Source organism: Tachyglossus aculeatus, chromosome 9 (genome assembly GCF_015852505.1).
Source record: "Tachyglossus aculeatus isolate mTacAcu1 chromosome 9, mTacAcu1.pri, whole genome shotgun sequence".
In the NCBI taxonomy this organism is placed as follows: domain Eukaryota; kingdom Metazoa; phylum Chordata; class Mammalia; order Monotremata; family Tachyglossidae; genus Tachyglossus; species Tachyglossus aculeatus.
In genome coordinates, this window is record NC_052074.1 from 58,807,722 (window position 1) to 58,824,862 (window position 17,141).

The 17,141-nt window shown below is 40.7% G+C and overlaps 1 protein-coding gene across 1 annotated transcript in view; it reads left to right on the forward strand.

Annotated features, from left to right (window-relative positions):
• The window catches only part of AGPS (alkylglycerone phosphate synthase), a 112,609-nt gene that overhangs the window by 26,811 nt on the left and 68,657 nt on the right, over positions 1-17,141 (forward strand). Inside the window, exons 3-9 of the mRNA XM_038750898.1 lie at positions 1,423-1,513; positions 3,824-3,944; positions 4,025-4,099; positions 5,451-5,522; positions 6,663-6,742; positions 11,076-11,156; positions 16,903-17,028. Coding sequence (XP_038606826.1) covers positions 1,423-1,513; positions 3,824-3,944; positions 4,025-4,099; positions 5,451-5,522; positions 6,663-6,742; positions 11,076-11,156; positions 16,903-17,028 — 646 coding nt within the window. The remainder of the gene's footprint in view (positions 1-1,422; positions 1,514-3,823; positions 3,945-4,024; positions 4,100-5,450; positions 5,523-6,662; positions 6,743-11,075; positions 11,157-16,902; positions 17,029-17,141) is intronic.

Below are 17,141 nucleotides of genomic sequence, written 5' to 3' on the forward strand. Positions count from 1 at the left end.
GACCCAGAAAACCTGGCCCTCCAGGGTGGATAGTTGAGCTAGGAAGGTTTTCTTGTTACCGTGGGATTGAGTGACAATTCATGCATCTTAAAACCTTGGGGTTATTTCATTTTGATTGGATGCTTTTTTAATGGTGGAAGCGAGGAGGAAGAATATTAAACACTCACTAGAATTTCCATAACAGGAATAGATTGGCTATGTACTGTAAAGCTCCTTTTTGGTAGCAGCTGGGTTATCCAGAAAACACCTCCATTTCTTTTTCCCCTTTACCGTTCTTCAGCCACCTCTTCTGCTCGCACACCCATTCCATTTCTTCATTTAAAAGTAACTCTTCATATGCCATCTTCTGAAAACACAAAAGCTCCCTTGTGCCCAGTTGCTCAATATTTTTTTCCAGGCATTCAATCTCCAGGGAAATCAAAAAACCTTTAGAAGGTGCTTTCAGAAGCACCCCAGCTATGGAAACTGAAGCTGATTTGCAGTTACTCTCCTTGTCTGTTCTTAATATCAGTTGTTTTATTAGTGCTTAATATGAGTTTACTATGTACTAGGCACTGGGAAAGAATACAGAGGTGGGAATTAAGTATGGTCCTTGCTCTCCTGGGGCTCACAATCTAAGAGTCTTGTGTCCTGTTACATTCATTTTTCTGGAATATATTCTGTTGCTGTTTAGAGACTGTCTCGGCTATTAAAATGTATCAAGGTACTATCAAAATACTACTTAATAGTTTTGATGGGATTTCTCCTGTCCCCTCTTTCCTCTCCCTCTTGGCTTTTTTTTTTCTTGTTCTGTTTTTAAGGTGGGAGAGCAGGAGGATGAGATTTTAGGAAAAATTTTGTCATAGAAAACAGTGCTCACTCTTGAAATCAAGAATTTAGTAATTTGCTCTATATCATGCAACAAATTTTTGATTGACATTTTGCTGGAATAGAAATTCTTTGAGTGCTCATTTAAATTTGGAAATGGGGGAAGGAGAGGATTCTAATACTTTTGAAAATGTTTCACATTCCTATTCTTTTTAAAACATGGACTCTCGCCCTCACCACCGCCCCCGGTTTTGCATGCAGATGAAAGTAAAATGGATTTTTGATTGTTTAGCATTTTGAAAAATTTAGGAATTGAAGGTTTACCATTTTAGTAGCAATAGATTCACTAAATGTGTTTAATTGGTCCTCTAAACTTGGCACACCTAAGTGAATCTCTTAAATTTAGCATGGAAATAGCCCATATTATGCATTATTGACATTAACGAATACGATTACAAAAAAGAATATGATCTTTAAAGTACCTGGATATAATAAAATTCTTTTTTTCTGTTTCTGGTCCCAAAAGGGTATTTTGTTTGAGATTCAATTTTCAATGAAGACTTTTTCCCTTGGCCCCGGTTTCCAGAATGTAATATTCTAGCCTTTATATTTCAGGTATCCTCTGAGTGGCATGGTTTTACCAACTTTTAAAGATTGGTTAAAAAGCACCCTCGGCGTCAATCTGGAACATAGAACTACCTCTAAAGTAAGCAAATGACTAATGCAGTTGTTCATGACCTAACCAGTGATTAGATTTAACTCTTAAATCCATTTCTGGGTGGATAGAATTACTTGAGTATGTGCAATTAAAAAAAAAAAAACTTATTAGGAATAATAGGATGTGCTGTAAAAATTATTTGATAGGTTAAAAAAATACAGTGATTTTTAATTGACTGTTGCATTTAAGAAGCTAAGCCACTCTTACACTTCCCACTGTTACTGCACCCATAATACTTGTGTACTTGAGCCCTTAGCACTCATGTATGCATACCGATAGAGCCCCTGGGAGTCAGAAGGACCTGGGTTCTAATCCTGACTACGCCACTCGTCTGCTGGGTGACCCTGGGCAAGTCACTTAACTTCTCTGTGCCTTGGTTACCTCGTCTCTGAGGATTAAGACTGTGAGCTCCATGTGGGACAGGGACTCTGTCCAACCCGATTAGCTTGTATCAATCAATCAATCATATTTATTGAGCGCTTACTGTGTGCAGAGCACTGTACTAAGCGCTTGGGAAGTACAAGTTGGGAACATATAGAGACAGGATCCCAGCGCTTAGAACGGTGCTTAACTTAACAGATGCCCTTGTTATATTTGTCTGGTTAACTGCGTCATCCAATGTTTACATGCTGCTTCCTGTTCTTCCCTCAGCTTTTGCTCTCCCTAAATAATTTTTGTCTGTCTTCCCCTGGTAGCGGTTAAGTTCCCTGAGGGCAGGAATGTGTGTTGTGTAAGAAACAGTAGTAGTAGTAATAGCAAAAGCAGCAGCATTTATTGAGCGTATATCGAGACTCTTAATCCAGAGGCCCACTGTTGTCCACAGCTATATGTATGTTGTAGTGCTCAGTAAATAGCCGCCAACTGACTATTGCATTATTCTTCTAATGAGTGTCGTTCTTGGCCAGTTAGTGCTTATACTTGTGATTGGTCTGTGGTCTCCAGAAATTCTCTGGTAATCAATAGTTGTAGCTTCATAATTCCCAATATTCAAAGCAGAACTTCCTGTGGGAGTTCACTGGGTAGCTCAGCTCCAACTCGATTCTTTAAAAAAATCACACCGCACACTACAAAAATAATACGATGTTGTTTTAAGAAAAATGTGTCTAGGCCACTTTGCATATTAAAATCGGTATTTGGAGAGGAAAGCTTTTGTCAAGACTCCTCTATATTGGTGATCGTTAAAGTTTATAAAATTCATATGTAACCGTCTGATAGACTAATAAGAATGTCTCTTGGAAGATAGTATTTAAGATACAGATTACAATCAACGCTGTGGGCATTAAATTTAGTGGTGAATATTTCAGTGGATAGTAAAGAGATGCATTCCAAGACCCTTCCCCACACTCTTTATTGCTCACATATATATATTATTCATAGGCCATCACACACTTTTTTAATACCTTAGTGTCACTTTGGGGGTTGTAGTAAGCAGAAGTAGGGGCCTCTACTTAAAGCAAACAGCATCCCCACACACGATTCCAACACCACACATTAACCATAAAGTTCATATGTCATCCGCATTCATGGTTGCCTCTCCTCGGCAATAATCCTCAACAGGAGCATCTTAAGTAATAAGTAATCTAGAGCCAATGTGTCCTTATGCATAGTTGCTTGAATACTATAAATCTTTGCCAAAGTGTTTTCTTTCCATTTTTTCTCCCTATATTCATGTGAAAATCTTCTTTATTAGGTGGCAGTATTGAATTAAAAATAAACTGTTCACAAATTGACATACTGTTGTCTCAAGTTCATTCATTCAGTCATATTTATTGAGCGCTTACTGTGTGCAGAGCATGGTACTAAGCACTTGGGAGAGTACGATATAACAGTAAATAGGCACATTCCCTGTCCACACAAGCTGGTCTCATTTTTTTTTACAGGATAAAAGAGATAACTAATCCAGAAGTCTCTAGCTTCAGCTCCTTTCCGCCAAATTTTTATCAAATGTCAGCAAATAGCCAAACTGATCAGTATGTTTCATCTCCCTTTGCTTGACTTTCCCATCCTTGGGTGAGTTGCTCAAAAGAACAAGCAGAAGGGTGGAGAAGGAGAGGTTGAGAAATCAGATAACCCACAAATGGAATAATCGGCCTTTACTTGTGGCTACAAGCCATGGTTTCAAGTTCTCCGTTCATTCCCATCCTCTGCTCTTAGGGCTTAGGGGGTGCAAAGGATCTTTAGATTCTGTGGGTTATATGTGATATTTATTGTTTCACGGGTCATTGTGGTTTGTAGCTGGACACAGTCATGCTTAATATCCCTCAGTTAAGTGACCGATATTCCTATTTATTTTTTTAGGCATCCTTAAATGCTAGTGATGCACCTCCTTCCATTGTAAAAGAAGATTTTCTAGATGATCTTAAAGAAACTAGTATTTCGTATTCACAAGAGGCAGAGGATAGGGTATTCAGAGCTCATGGTAAGCGACACTATATTTCTTTGTACTTTTGAAAGGTTGTAGTAATAATTGAATTTATATCTGCTACCTTTTCATTTCAGGCCACTGTCTTCACGAGATATTTGTGCTCAGGGAAGGAATGTTCGAACGGATTCCTGATATAGTTTTGTGGCCAAGTAAGCATTTTTAATCATTTTAATTATTCTGAAACTGAGCTCTGAAAGGAATTGGCATTTGAAAAACATTCACCTGTTTACAGCCCACACAAAATAAAAGCTATACTTTGTGTTCGTATAAGTGTATCAGGACAAGTTCACAGTGACGAGGCAATATGATGGCTACAATAACTGCCTTCTTTATCTATTTTTAAGTTCATAACTGGATCTGGGCCCAGGAGCTTAAACCTGGGTTGGGCTTATAAAACCGGTTGACCACCTCCAGAGTGGTTCTCTATCCTCTCAGGGTGAAGGCAGGGCTGAGTTCGAGTCGTCTAGTCCAGACTAATGTTAGAGATTGGCTTGGTTTACCATGTACAGTACTTGATGTACTTTCTTAGCTTCCATTAATCAGCCCAAGATTTCTCTATCTCATCAGGGATGTTCATCTCATGTCGATATCCTCAACCATTCTTGCATGCTATTTGGAATTGCCTGCGGCGAGTTTCCTGGACCGAATTAGAATATTGTTTGCAAATATTCAAATATTCTGGCAAACTTCAATATTCCATATCTCATTCATAAGCTGTCCTTCCTGGGTGAACTATTCCCCGAGGAATCTCTAGTTATTTCTGCTACCTTAAAAGAGACCTAGATACCCATGTAGGTCAGTACATGTAGAAATGTGCCATATGTTCACAGATCAAATATTTAATGCTTTAAAATTTAATATTTAACGCTGCTGGTGTACTGTGATTGGTTTTGAAAAATATTCATATTCACTCAATTAAAATGCCTAAAGAGGATGAAATTGTATTGTGCAGGATGCTACTGCACAGGAAACAGAACTGTTAAATTTTCTTGAGGAGGAAATGGTTGAAAAAATTCAACATTGATTTTAATTTTGGTCATTTAAGCTGCAACTGAAAAATTAACTTCCCTGAAAAAAGTCTACCATTAATTTTAACATGAGAACTATTAATTGATTATGGAATGATATGAAGTGACCTCAAACATCACCTCGGTTTCTCCTGAAAAAGGTCTTTGTGTTGCATTTCTACAGGTTTGTGCTCAACGTGAGCATATTCTTGTCTTGATCCTGCTCAGAACAGTCTAACAGTTCTTAGCAGTTACTTAGCAGTTCTTTGATTGTGAAACTACTGTGCATTTGGGAAAGAGCCAAATGCAATCTTTTTCTATTGGTTTACTTTGTTCTCCACCTGAATAAGATGCACTGCATCTTACTTGAAGTCCAAGGAGGTAAATTCAGCCATGCAAGGATGATCCTATTTTGAATGAATATTCAAAATCCTATTTTGAATGAAATATTGAAATACCAGTGACTCATTATTTTCTGCTCATTTTGTCACAGAATGTCATGACGATGTAGTTAAAATCGTGGAACTGGCTTGTAAACACAATCTTTGTATCATACCGTTTGGGGGTAAGTGTTCTACCTATTTAATTCTCACGCAAAACTTTTCATTGCCCCTTTTTATTTATTGCTTTCAACTTGAGCATTTTCACACCATTGTGAGCCCCGCCATAACTTAAAACAGCCTCATACATTTAGAAAGGTGCAAGGGTTTATTGTATGTCTGGACGATTGCCTGAAATGATTTATTCATATCAGGAGCTGCAAAATAAAGTAGTATTTATCACTTTTTGGAATGTCAAGTAGTTTTCCTGAGCTTGACAAAGAGATGCGGTCTTTGCATCTTCACTTGGAGTTTGGGAGAGCCTCTACTTCCTGATCTCTGAAAGGCTGGATAGGGATGGGCTTGGAGGGAGCTTTACATCCTAGACTCAGGAATACCCTGAGGAAGCCTTCCAGCGTCTTTCCTACAGTCGTTTGGGAAACCTGGGCTCCTCTTAGGGCGGAGGGCAAGTGAGGCTCCCATAGAGTCACCAGCCTCGGAGATTCTTCACTGCTAGGGAGAAATCATCTCTTAACACGTCCCTCAACTGAGGAGAGGTGCTTATCTTCCCTGCCTCCTCAGCTACCGCGAGTTTCCCCATCTGCTGCTACCAAAGGTAGAAGACCAGAGGACCTGAATTCTAATCCTGGCGCTGCCAATTGCTTGCTGTGTCATCTTGGGGATGTCACTTAACTTCCTCTGTGCCGCAGTTCCCTCAACTGTAAAGTGGGGATTTATTGTCCATTCTCCCTCATACTTAGATTGTGATCCCAGGTGGGATGGGGATCCGTGTCCAGCCTAATTAACTTGTAGCTACCCCAGCGCTTAGAACAGTGCCTGACACATAGTAAACTCATAACAAATACTACAATAAAAAAATAGAGAACTTATTGGGGAATTCAGGTTCCCCAGGGGAGTCCAGTCCCTTCATCATCAACTCCGATGGATTATGTCACTGCACTGTAATATATTTAGTTCACAGCGGGCGGAAGCGGGTTGCCATTATGCCTGTCAGCGTAATATTTTGCCAAGTAGGAGCGGCCACTCGTTCCCTCAGTCACATCTGCTCATTCAATTGCCAGGCATTACCTCTATTCAGTGCGGATAACAGTGTTGAAATCAAACACTTAAACCTCCTAAGCCGCTCTATTTCCTGTTTTTGGCAGGAGGAACAAGTGTTTCATATGCACTGACATGCCCTGCGGATGAGAAGAGAACCATCGTTTCATTGGATACCTCGCAGATGGTACGTGATACTGCTGAGAGAAATCATGTAGGCTGGAGCTTGAAACATGGGAAGATCGCATGCGAGTATTGAAATTACCACCTCAAAATGATCAAAAAGGGCAAATCACACCTTCTGTATCAACTTTTCTCATTGTTTATTGCCAGCAATTTTAAGTCTCAGCAGCTCTAATCTGAGCGGGCGGAGGGGACCCAGCAGCTTTATGTGGCTCTGACTGTCAATCTGTCATATTTATTGGGCGCTTACTGTGTGCAGAGCACTGTATTAAGGGCTTGAGAGAGTACAAGTAGCAGTATAACAGAGTGGGTAGACACATTTCCTGCAGAGAACAAGCTTACAGTCTAGAGGGGGAGACAGACATTAATATAAATAAATTACGACTGTGTACCTAAGAGCTGTGAGGCTGGCTGAGGGAGCGGTGAGGGTTGTGACCCACTATGGATTGCTGTGCCCAGTCAAAGACAGATTTGAGGCGGAGCATTCATTCAGTCAGTCAATCAGTCAGTCAATCGTATTTATTGAGCGCTTACTGTGTGCAGAGCACTGTACTAAGCGCTTGGGAAGTGCAAGTCGGCAACATATAGAGAGTCCCTACCCAACAGTGGGCTCCAGTCATTGTCATATTTATTGAGCACTTACTATTTGCAAAGCACCAAACTAAGCGCTTGGGAGAGGACAATACAACAACAAACAGACACACTTCCTGACCACACCAAGCTCACAGCCTATAGGGGCAGGCAGATGTTAATATGCATAAATAAATTAATGAATCAATAAGTAAGTTACGGATATATGCATATGTGCTGTGGGGCTGGGCGGGAGGATGAATGACGGCAGCAAGTCAGGGTGATGTAGGAGGGAGTGGAAGAAGAGGAGAAGTGGGCTTAGTCAGGGAAGGCTTCTTGGAGGAGATGTGCCCTCACTAAGGCTTAGAAGTGGGAGTGGGAGGGGCGGGACTTGGATCGGGTACAGGGAGAGGAGGCGACCTAGCCTGGCCGCTGTTCTCACCCCCCAGCTCAGCCTCTTGGGGATGAGCTAGCCCCTTCCCTGCCCGTTGGCCCCCAACCGCTGGCAAGCACCACATAGTCTCCGGGTGGGCTACCTGGCTGTAGTCCACCCTGGCCTGCCCCATGTGAGGCCTCTTAACCCAAGAGGTTGGTCTGGCGGGCTGCAACACTCAGCCCGGCCCAGGGACTTGGGGGGATCGCCATCGTTCCTACTCCCCTTCCCCTGGGATTGTTCATTCATTTAATCGTATCTATTGAGCGCTTACTGTGTGCAGGGCACTGTACTAAGCGCTTGGAAAGTACAATTCGGCACCAAATAGAGATGGTCCCTACCCAACAACGGGCTCACAGTCTAGAAAGGGGGGAGTCAGACAACAAAACAAAGCAAAAACAAATAGACAGGCATCAATAGCATCAATATAAATAAAGATAATTTTTGGATCCATAGCATCAGTCTCTTGAATTTGAGAGCAGTACCTTTTCTTAAAGCAGAACTTGAGAAGCGGCATGGCCTAGTGGATAGAGCACAAACCTGGGTTCTGATCCCGGCTCCGTCACTTGCTGCTCTGCGACCTTGGGCAAGTCCCTTCAATTTGCAAGAGGCCATGTATTTCCAACTGTACCTCTTATCTCAGTGAAGCCTGTATGGAATTGTAGAGATTTATAGAAGCTCAAATCTGTTTCATTCATTTAGATTTATAGAAACTTTGATCAAATAGGAGCATATAAAGGAAAGAATTTGCGTGGTTGCATAGCATAATGAAAACAATTAAAGTAATTGCATTGAGAAGAGTAGAAAACCTGCATTTCTTTGCTGATGTTTTAATTTGTAAAAAACATGAAAAAATCCAGTGGTATTTTCCTATAAATGTAGTCAACGTATTTCCTATGCAGAGGAAGAACGTTGATGGTGGTTAGGGAGGAATCTTTGAACGTTGAACCAGTACGTGCAGTTTGTTCGGAAGTTAGCATCCCGTGTGTTTAGTGAGAAATTGTTTTCCATTAAACTCAAATTGAGCTCTAATGTTGATAGTAATAGTAATCCCTCAATTTCCTGGTTTGAAAGAACAAAGTGAAGCAGTATGCTCTCCTAGGAGTCTGATTGTTACTTGGAAGTATTTAGTTAAATGGAATTTTTAGCCAGTCAAGGTTGCTCTTGAGATTTTATAAAATGTTTGCTCGATTCCTAGTAATTGTCTAATGTAATGTGGCAAAGGAGAACTATTGAGGAACTATTGAATCTTAATCCCCATTTTGCATTTTCCATTTTGAGGAACAAGTCAGACTTCACTTATGCACCAAGCACTCTTAATTAGGTAGATTGTGTATTCCTTGAGGATGGTGTCTACCTATCCCACTGAACTCTCTCCTAAGCACTATATTCAGCATTCTGCACACAGCCAAGTGTGCAATAAATACATTGCTTGGTGAATGAGTCATTTATAAGGCTTCTAAGCCCTTTTCTTCTGCCTACTGCCTGCTTTTTAGTAATTTCACTAAATGTTAGCCTGTGTCAGAGTGTGGGTAGTGGGAGGGGGTGGATGAAACTCAAATCAGCTTTACCGCTTGTCGTCAGTTTTAGGAGAAGGTTGATAACGGGGAGAGCCTGACAACCGTGGTTCGTGCGAGGTTTGGGGATTATTCCCGAGATTTCTATTCTCCATGTTATTGCTAACCTTCATCTCCACGAATAATTCAGAATTGGTGATGTAATTTAAAGTGAAACTTCAGACGCCATATACTAAGCCAAGAGAGATGAGATGATTAATGTCGTCAGTAAAAAAAAGTTCAAAAACGACTGGAATTGGCGTTGTAAAGGGAAATAGGCACCGTAGAATACCTCATTAGGAATTTAAAGAGATGTGAAGCTTGCTCTAAATAGAATAAGGAAATTGGCCCCTGGTGGCAAGACTCATGAAACTTTGATTATAGCTATAATTAGCCATATTTTTTTTATATGTAGAGCCATTTTTTGAACTGTAGTAAAACATGTAATAAAAGTGCAGGGGAAGTTTGAATACAGAAGTCTTAATAGAAACAATTACCGAACAGTTGATTTTCATGATGTTTTAACAAATCTATTTATCTGTTTTAACAAATAGATAAAATATTGAATGCAGTGGAATGAAGTTGTGAAAAACCTGTCCCTGTGCATAAAATTAGTGAACTTTCAATTTCTGTCAAATGGCTGGCCAGGGATCAAAGTATACTAAAATAAAAAGCCTGCTTACTTTGGAAGCATTTGTCTTATCAATTGTATATCTGTCCATTGTAAGCCATCGTGTATGGTTTATGGAAACACCCCCTTGCCATATGAAGTGCTTTAAAGTTTAATATTTTCTGGGGTTTTTAATGGTATATGTTTAAGTGCTTACTGTCTGCCAGGCACTGTACTTAATGCTGGAGTAGGTAGAAGCTAATCAGGTTGGACACAGTCCATGTCCCAATTGGGCTTCACAATCTTAATCCCCATTTTGCAGTTGAGGCAATTGAGGCATTGAGAAGTGAAGTGATTTGCCCAAGGTCACCCAGTAGACAAGTGGCAGAGCTGGGATTAGAACCCGGGCCTGTGCTCTTTCCCTAGGCCAAGCTTCTTATATATTAAGCATATATACAAACATATATTCACACACACATATATAAAATATTATCTAATATATATGATGATAATATATAAAATGGTATTTAATTTATAATTTTTCCTGGTTATAAGCGCTCAGTAAACTGAGACCCTGGAGTGTGCTAACCAAATTATCAAATTTTCAACCTTAGTGATTTTTAAAAATGAATGGGAAATCTTTAGGGAAAGATTTTGATGTAGTCGTGTCCAGAGGCAGGGGACATACATTCGAAGGTCCTTTCCAGTCCACGTATTCCATGCAAAATTTGAGAAACTTGAGGGAGTTCTTTCAACTCCCGCTCACCCCAGCCCAAGGCTGTGGTAATCGTGAAGCTAGCCGTTTACCCAGAGCGTCAAACTTGTTTAGTAGCAGGATAAAGAACATGGACTTTGTTTCCTGCACTCTTTCTGGCGAGTCGGAAGATGGACTGCTAGTTTAAAACACAGACTGGTTATACCATGCAATAGGGAAGACGTTTATATTTCTGTTCGCTGGAAGTGGCAATTCATGTAAAGAAGCCGATATTCCAGTCAGGGTACATAACGTGAGTAAGTGGGGCCCCTTTGTATCCAACAGCAGCTGAAGAATCTAACCACTTGGCTAAACAGAATCTGCCCCCTTTCATTTTCCTCTATTTTTCTTTCTAGTGGTAAGTCCGTGACTGTTCCTTTCTGGAGCTCCAATCCCTGTTTTTCTTTGCCATAGAATCGGATTCTCTGGGTGGATGAAAACAACTTGACTGCCCATGTGGAAGCTGGCATCGTGGGGCAAGACCTGGAGAGACAGGTAAGGCATTTCTGCAGGCAATGGAACCAGGCCACAGTTGTTCCAAGGCTGGGTCTTGTGTCCGGCCCCCATGAATGCCGTTTTCACTGAAGCGGGTTCCTCCACAAGTGACTGGATCACTCCACCCTGGGTCACCCCATGGGGGTAAAATCACTTTTCTTCGGCTTAGCCTGAAATGAGAGTGACAGTTAGGTGAAGTTAACCTCAGTGACGGTGCCAGCCACTGTATTAAGCGCTGGGGTGGATAAAAGCAAATTGGGTAGGGGACAGTCCCTGTCCCACATGGGGGTCTCAGTCTTAATCCCCGTTTGACAGACGAGGGAACTGAGGTCCGGAGAAATGAAGTGACTTGCCTAAGATCACACAGCTGACAGTTGGCAGAGTCAGGATTAGAACCCTTGACCTTCTGACTCTCAAGCCCATGCTCTATCCATTATGCCATCCTGCTTCCCAGTGCAATCTTGCATTGGTTCTCAATCTGTAAAGCATACAGTGCTCCCATAAGGTTGTGTTGCCTTCTTGCAAAACGCCACGTTAAATTAAAACTCACAGTAATAATATTTACCCCTCTGATTCACTTTGTTGGAAGAACATTTCCTAATTCCTTAACAGTTCTAGCCAAAATGGGTAGTGAAGATGCATGTTATGGTAGAATTGGGTGTACTGGTGGTTGGACCTCTAGACTGTAAACTAGTCTGTAGACTGTAAGCTTTTTGTAGGCAGGGAACGTGTCTGCTAATTCTGTTGTACTCTCCCACGTGTCTGCTAATTCTGTTGTACTCTCCCAAGTGCTTAGTGTAGTGCACTGCACACACTAAATGCTCAATAAATTCCATTGATTGGTAGATTGGGCTGGCTTACCAGTTTCAGATCACTCAATGTCCTAGAGGGCTTTCAGAGCCAATTAGAGGGAAAACCACAAAAACAGGTTCTAGATTAGGAGTGAAAGTGGTTTCAGATGATTTTGTACTCTCCCAAGCACTTAGTACAGTGCTCTGCACACAATAACCACTCAGATAACATTGAATTGACTTTCTTTCCCCTCCTCAACAAATTACTGAATTAAAGAATTGTTAAATCTAGTACAGGGCTCTTTTAATAATAATAATAATAATAATGATGGCATTTATTAAGCACTTGCTATGTGCAAAGCACTGTTCTAAGCGCTGGATTAAAAAAAAGACAAAAAAAGCACTGGGGAAGTCTTTTCTTCCACTACACTTCATCCCACTTTTTTTTTTTTTTTTTCCTGGAAAGCCCTTCAAAAAATAGAAATTCTTTTCTGTAAGGAAGATACTAATCTTCATTTTGAACTTCAGCATCTGGATAGGTAGCCTTTGTGAAACCTAATTCAGGAATTATAGTTCTGGTTTCCAGCATGTTTGAATGAGACATTGCCAGAACAGCAATTTATGATGACTAAGGTTAGCCTTTCACGTCTTCATTTTATATCTCTTTATATGTACATATCATTTGATGTAGTATTTTAACCTTTCCAGCTTTTTTCATTTTTTGTAAAAGGTTAGGAGTGAAATGCGGAGAATGTATTTCCTTGAAACTTAAATGGCATTTTGCCAGGGTAGGAACCTGTGATATTTTACATACTGGCCATTTTATTGAACTAGCGATGTGCAACTTTCTTTCTGCCTCTCTGGTAGGACATAATATCTTCTCTGCAGCTATTTTGATACCGATTGAATTTCTTCTAAATTAGACTTGTTCGTCTAATTTCTACTTCAGATTTTACATTGTAGTCAAACTTGACATCCTCAAGGCCTATCTTTTAGTGTAGTTTCATACTTCTACTAGCTTTAAAATGTCCTTTGCATAATATTAGGATGATACAGAGTGATAATTTATCTCTTTTTTGATGAAATGGTTTTGAAGAGATGAGCTTCGACATCCTAAATTTGGGATTTAGAAATTAATTTGTTGAACTATAATAAAGTTGTTGAAAATATAATCTTATTCGGCTCTTAGTAATTTAATATATTTTCTTGGAGACAACCCTTTAACTATTAAGATACCTTTCCTCGCTGAGGAGTTTGAACAGCATCTTGCAGGGGAGGGTAAATCTAAAAACGAAATATTCCTTGCAAAGCGGGAAGCTAACTGAGGCTTTGGGGGTAAAAGGCACCCAGAGATAAAAACAGTGTGCTTTTGAGACGCAGCAGATTTTTTAAATCAAATGAGTCAACCAAATTGATAAACCAGATGGAAATAAACAACCAAGAGTTTTGGAGAAACTCCCTGGGGAAGTTTTGTAGAATTTTTTTAATAGCACTTACTGTGTCTCAGCCAGTGAAAAGTGAGACGAGGGGCTGTGAGTGCATGCGTTGATGTAATGGTTGGGAGTATGTGATGGGGAGAAGAGTTGTTTGGGGAAGGCCTCCTGGTGAAGGTGGGGTTTCAGAAGGTCTTGAAAAAAGGGGGAGACCTGTGGCCTGCCAAATAAAGAACGGGGAAGGAGTTCTAGACAGGAGGGAGGGCAAAAGCCAGGGGTTGAAGGTGGAAGAGTTGGAAATGAGGCATAATGAGTAGGTTATCTTGAGAGGAGAGAAAGGTGCAAAGTTGGGGCGTAACACATCAATCATTTATTTAGCGCTTACTTTGTGCAAAGCACTGTACTAAGCGCTTGGGAGAGTGCAGTGTAATTGAGCTGGTAGACACGTCCCAAAACATGTTCAAACATGTTCTCATTATATAATTTAGATAGAATGCAGTGGACTAATTAGGGAACTTCTTTCGGCATCACAAGTCTTTGGTATGTCAGATTCCACAACTTGATACAAATAGCTTCAGTGTAGGAAGGAACAGTTGTGTGTAATTTCTTGGCATCAGTCAAGAAGTAGTCACTTCATAGCCTCTGCCTCAGACTTATTTTGTTATTCTGTAGTTATTTATGTTTCTTTATATTTTTCGCAACCGGGCAGTATTAAATTCACCCTGTAGAGTTTAAGCTCTTTGTGGGCAGGGATCGTGACTACCAGCTCTCCTATATTGTACTTTCCCTAATGTCCTGCACACGTTTTGCAGATGTGGAAACAGGCACAGAGAAGTGAAGTGACTTGCCCGAGGTCTCACAGCAGACAGGTGGCGGAGCCGGGTTTCAAACCCGGGTCTTTCTGATTCCCACGCCCAGGCTATGTCCACCGGGCCATGCTCATTCCCTCTCAGATTATGAACCATCTGGGGACCAGAGATCCTATCTAATTCTCACCTGTCTGTTTTTTCCCCAGCATTTAGCATAGTGCTTTGCACATAGCAAGCACTTAATAAATATTGTATTACTGCTACTCTTGTATTACAGCAAGGGATACTTTCTAGATAATAATAATAATAATGCATTTATTAAGTGCCTACTATGTGCAAAGCACTGTTCTAAGCGCTGGGGAGGTTACAAGGTGATCAGGTTGTCCCATCGGGGGGAGGTGGGGGTTCTAGATGTGTGTGGAAGGGATAATTAAACATCAGTCTTAGACACAATGTGGATACGCTCTCATCTTCAGTAGAGTTATCTTTGAACCACAAAGGACAGCACTCTCCCATTCATTCCACCTACTCTTAACAATGAACAATAAGTGGCTAAATATTCCAAAATAAAATGACTTAAAGGATAAAAAGGATAAATCTATAGTTGTTATTGTTACCCTCCTCTTATGATAGTCTAAGTTCTTACTTAAAAAAGGGTGTGTGTGTGTGTGTATGTATTCGTATCTGGACGCATTTAGTGCACCCATTGCAACAGTCAATCAACTTTTGGATCTGATCAATATTTTCTTGGCCTTGTCGCATTTACATAGCAGAAGAAATGCCCTAACTGGATCCATTCATTTGGTCCTTCGGCACTAGACGGTCGGTCTCCAGAAGTGATGAAAGCAGTGATTAACATTCCTCCTCGACATCTGTCCTCGCAGCTGAGCATTTGCTTTCCAACACTCCTAACCTTTCCCTCTAACCCCCCAAGTTTTATATGCCTGAACAGTCCAGTTCCCACCTCTGAAATTCTCCTAGTGTTGGGCAAAAAGGAAGCTAGACCTGTGCACCAGCCTCTAATCATTGTCAGGTCAGCCATGCATTTGAATTTTGTAAGTCTAATAAATTCTATTTCTTTAGTTCTTAAATGTTCTTAAATTGAGCAGGTGTAAATGTGATTTTTAATAAAAAAAATGATGGGAGGAATATTTCTCTTGGTGCCCAATATTTAAAGTCTGTTTTCTTTTGTAAGCTTGTGCATTAAGCATATTTAAATTTTGACAGATAAATTATTTATATGTAGATTGCCTGATTTTATGGACTGGTTGTTCATCTTTCCACCTATCAGCCCATCCCTTAAAGTGCCCTTATAAGGGAACATATTATTAAATGTGGTGCTTTAGTGTTCGCTGTGGGCGAAAACACAGTGCTTTGGTGCTCAGGTAGATTCAGGATATTTGAGTTGTACTCATCTCGTGTCCCATACAGAACTCCAAATCGAAGAGGTAGGAAGAATAGGTATCTTTCCCCATTTTACAGATAAGGAAACCGAGGCATGGAGTGATTTCATGATTTCTCCCAAGGTAACCCTGCAGGCCAGTGGTAGGCCTGGAACTAGAACCCAAGTCCCCTAGCTCCCGAATTATTTTCCCATTTTATGGAATATTATTAAATAGTATTTCAAAATGAGCTTTAAAAACAGAATCATGGTAGCTAAATTAGGGTTATTTCTTATTAGCCCCTAGCTCTACTCTTTAACATCTCAGTCATCCTTTTTAGATTTTACACAGGCTTGCCGTCCATTTTCAATTTTGGGATGACTAGATGAAGTAACATCTCTCCAGTTTTGTTTTTTGTCCTGAAAAAAACCTGGAAGAAAAAAGAACCCCGAACGCTTTGCACTGCTTGCGAAATCGAATAAATTACATTTAACTTAATTGGTTCTTACATTTCGGATTACACTGTTCATATAATGCTTAAATACGAGGAGACAAAATAGCTGACAATCCTACATCTCTGCATGAGTTATTTGAAAAATAGAAGCACTTACTTAACTGGACCGTTATCACATTGATCAACCCAGATTGATGGCCTTGAGAACAGTGACTACTGACGATTGCAGATGGCATCCGAATCGTTTGACGGGAGACTACCGAGACTTGAAAATGATTTCAGTGGGACCGCTGTGGTTCGGTTGCAGTATAGGGGCATCTATTCGACCTCAGGTGCTGTGCAGATGGCAAAGCCTAGCTAATACAGAAAAATGAGAAACAAGTGACTATTTAATGTACAGGAATGCATGCCCTGCATCCCAAATAGAGGATGGTAGTGCAGACAGGAAACCCGGCCAGATGGCTGTACATTAAAACACATCACTCTGTGAGAGAATTAAGTACAGGCAATTTGCTCAAATTTTCTGCAGACCTGCTGCATATCACATTAGTATAGAGCGAACGAGAGATTAAGCGCTTTATTTATTGGAAGCGTTTAGGTGAGGTTGGCCGTTGTTTAGGTGTAATCTGTTCTCCATATGTATTTAAATGGCCCCCTCTCCAACAAAAGGGGACTTGGATTTCAAAGGAGAAGGGGGAAGAACTCAAAGTTGTAGATAAACACGACATGCGAGTTGTGAGAGTCAAGTTTTAGGCCGTTAGGCCGGAAAACCAAAAAGAGGTCTATTTTAGACTCCGAACGAGTCTAACGTATTGAGTTGCCAAACCAAATGGGACCGTCTTTCACCGGTGAAACCTCACTCTTTTGTGTTCCGCAGCTCAGACAGAGTGGTTACTGTACGGGTCACGAGCCTGATTCTTTGGAGTTCAGCACCTTGGGAGGTTGGGTATCCACCCGAGCATCTGGCATGAAGAAGAACATCTATGGCAATATTGAGGACCTGGTAAAAACTTCTTCGCTTCTTTTACAAGCTGCCATGAAAACCTGGGGGGAGGAAACCTTCAAAAGTGCTCTGGTGGACTTTGGTTTGGTGTGGATAGGAGGGTACAAAATCAG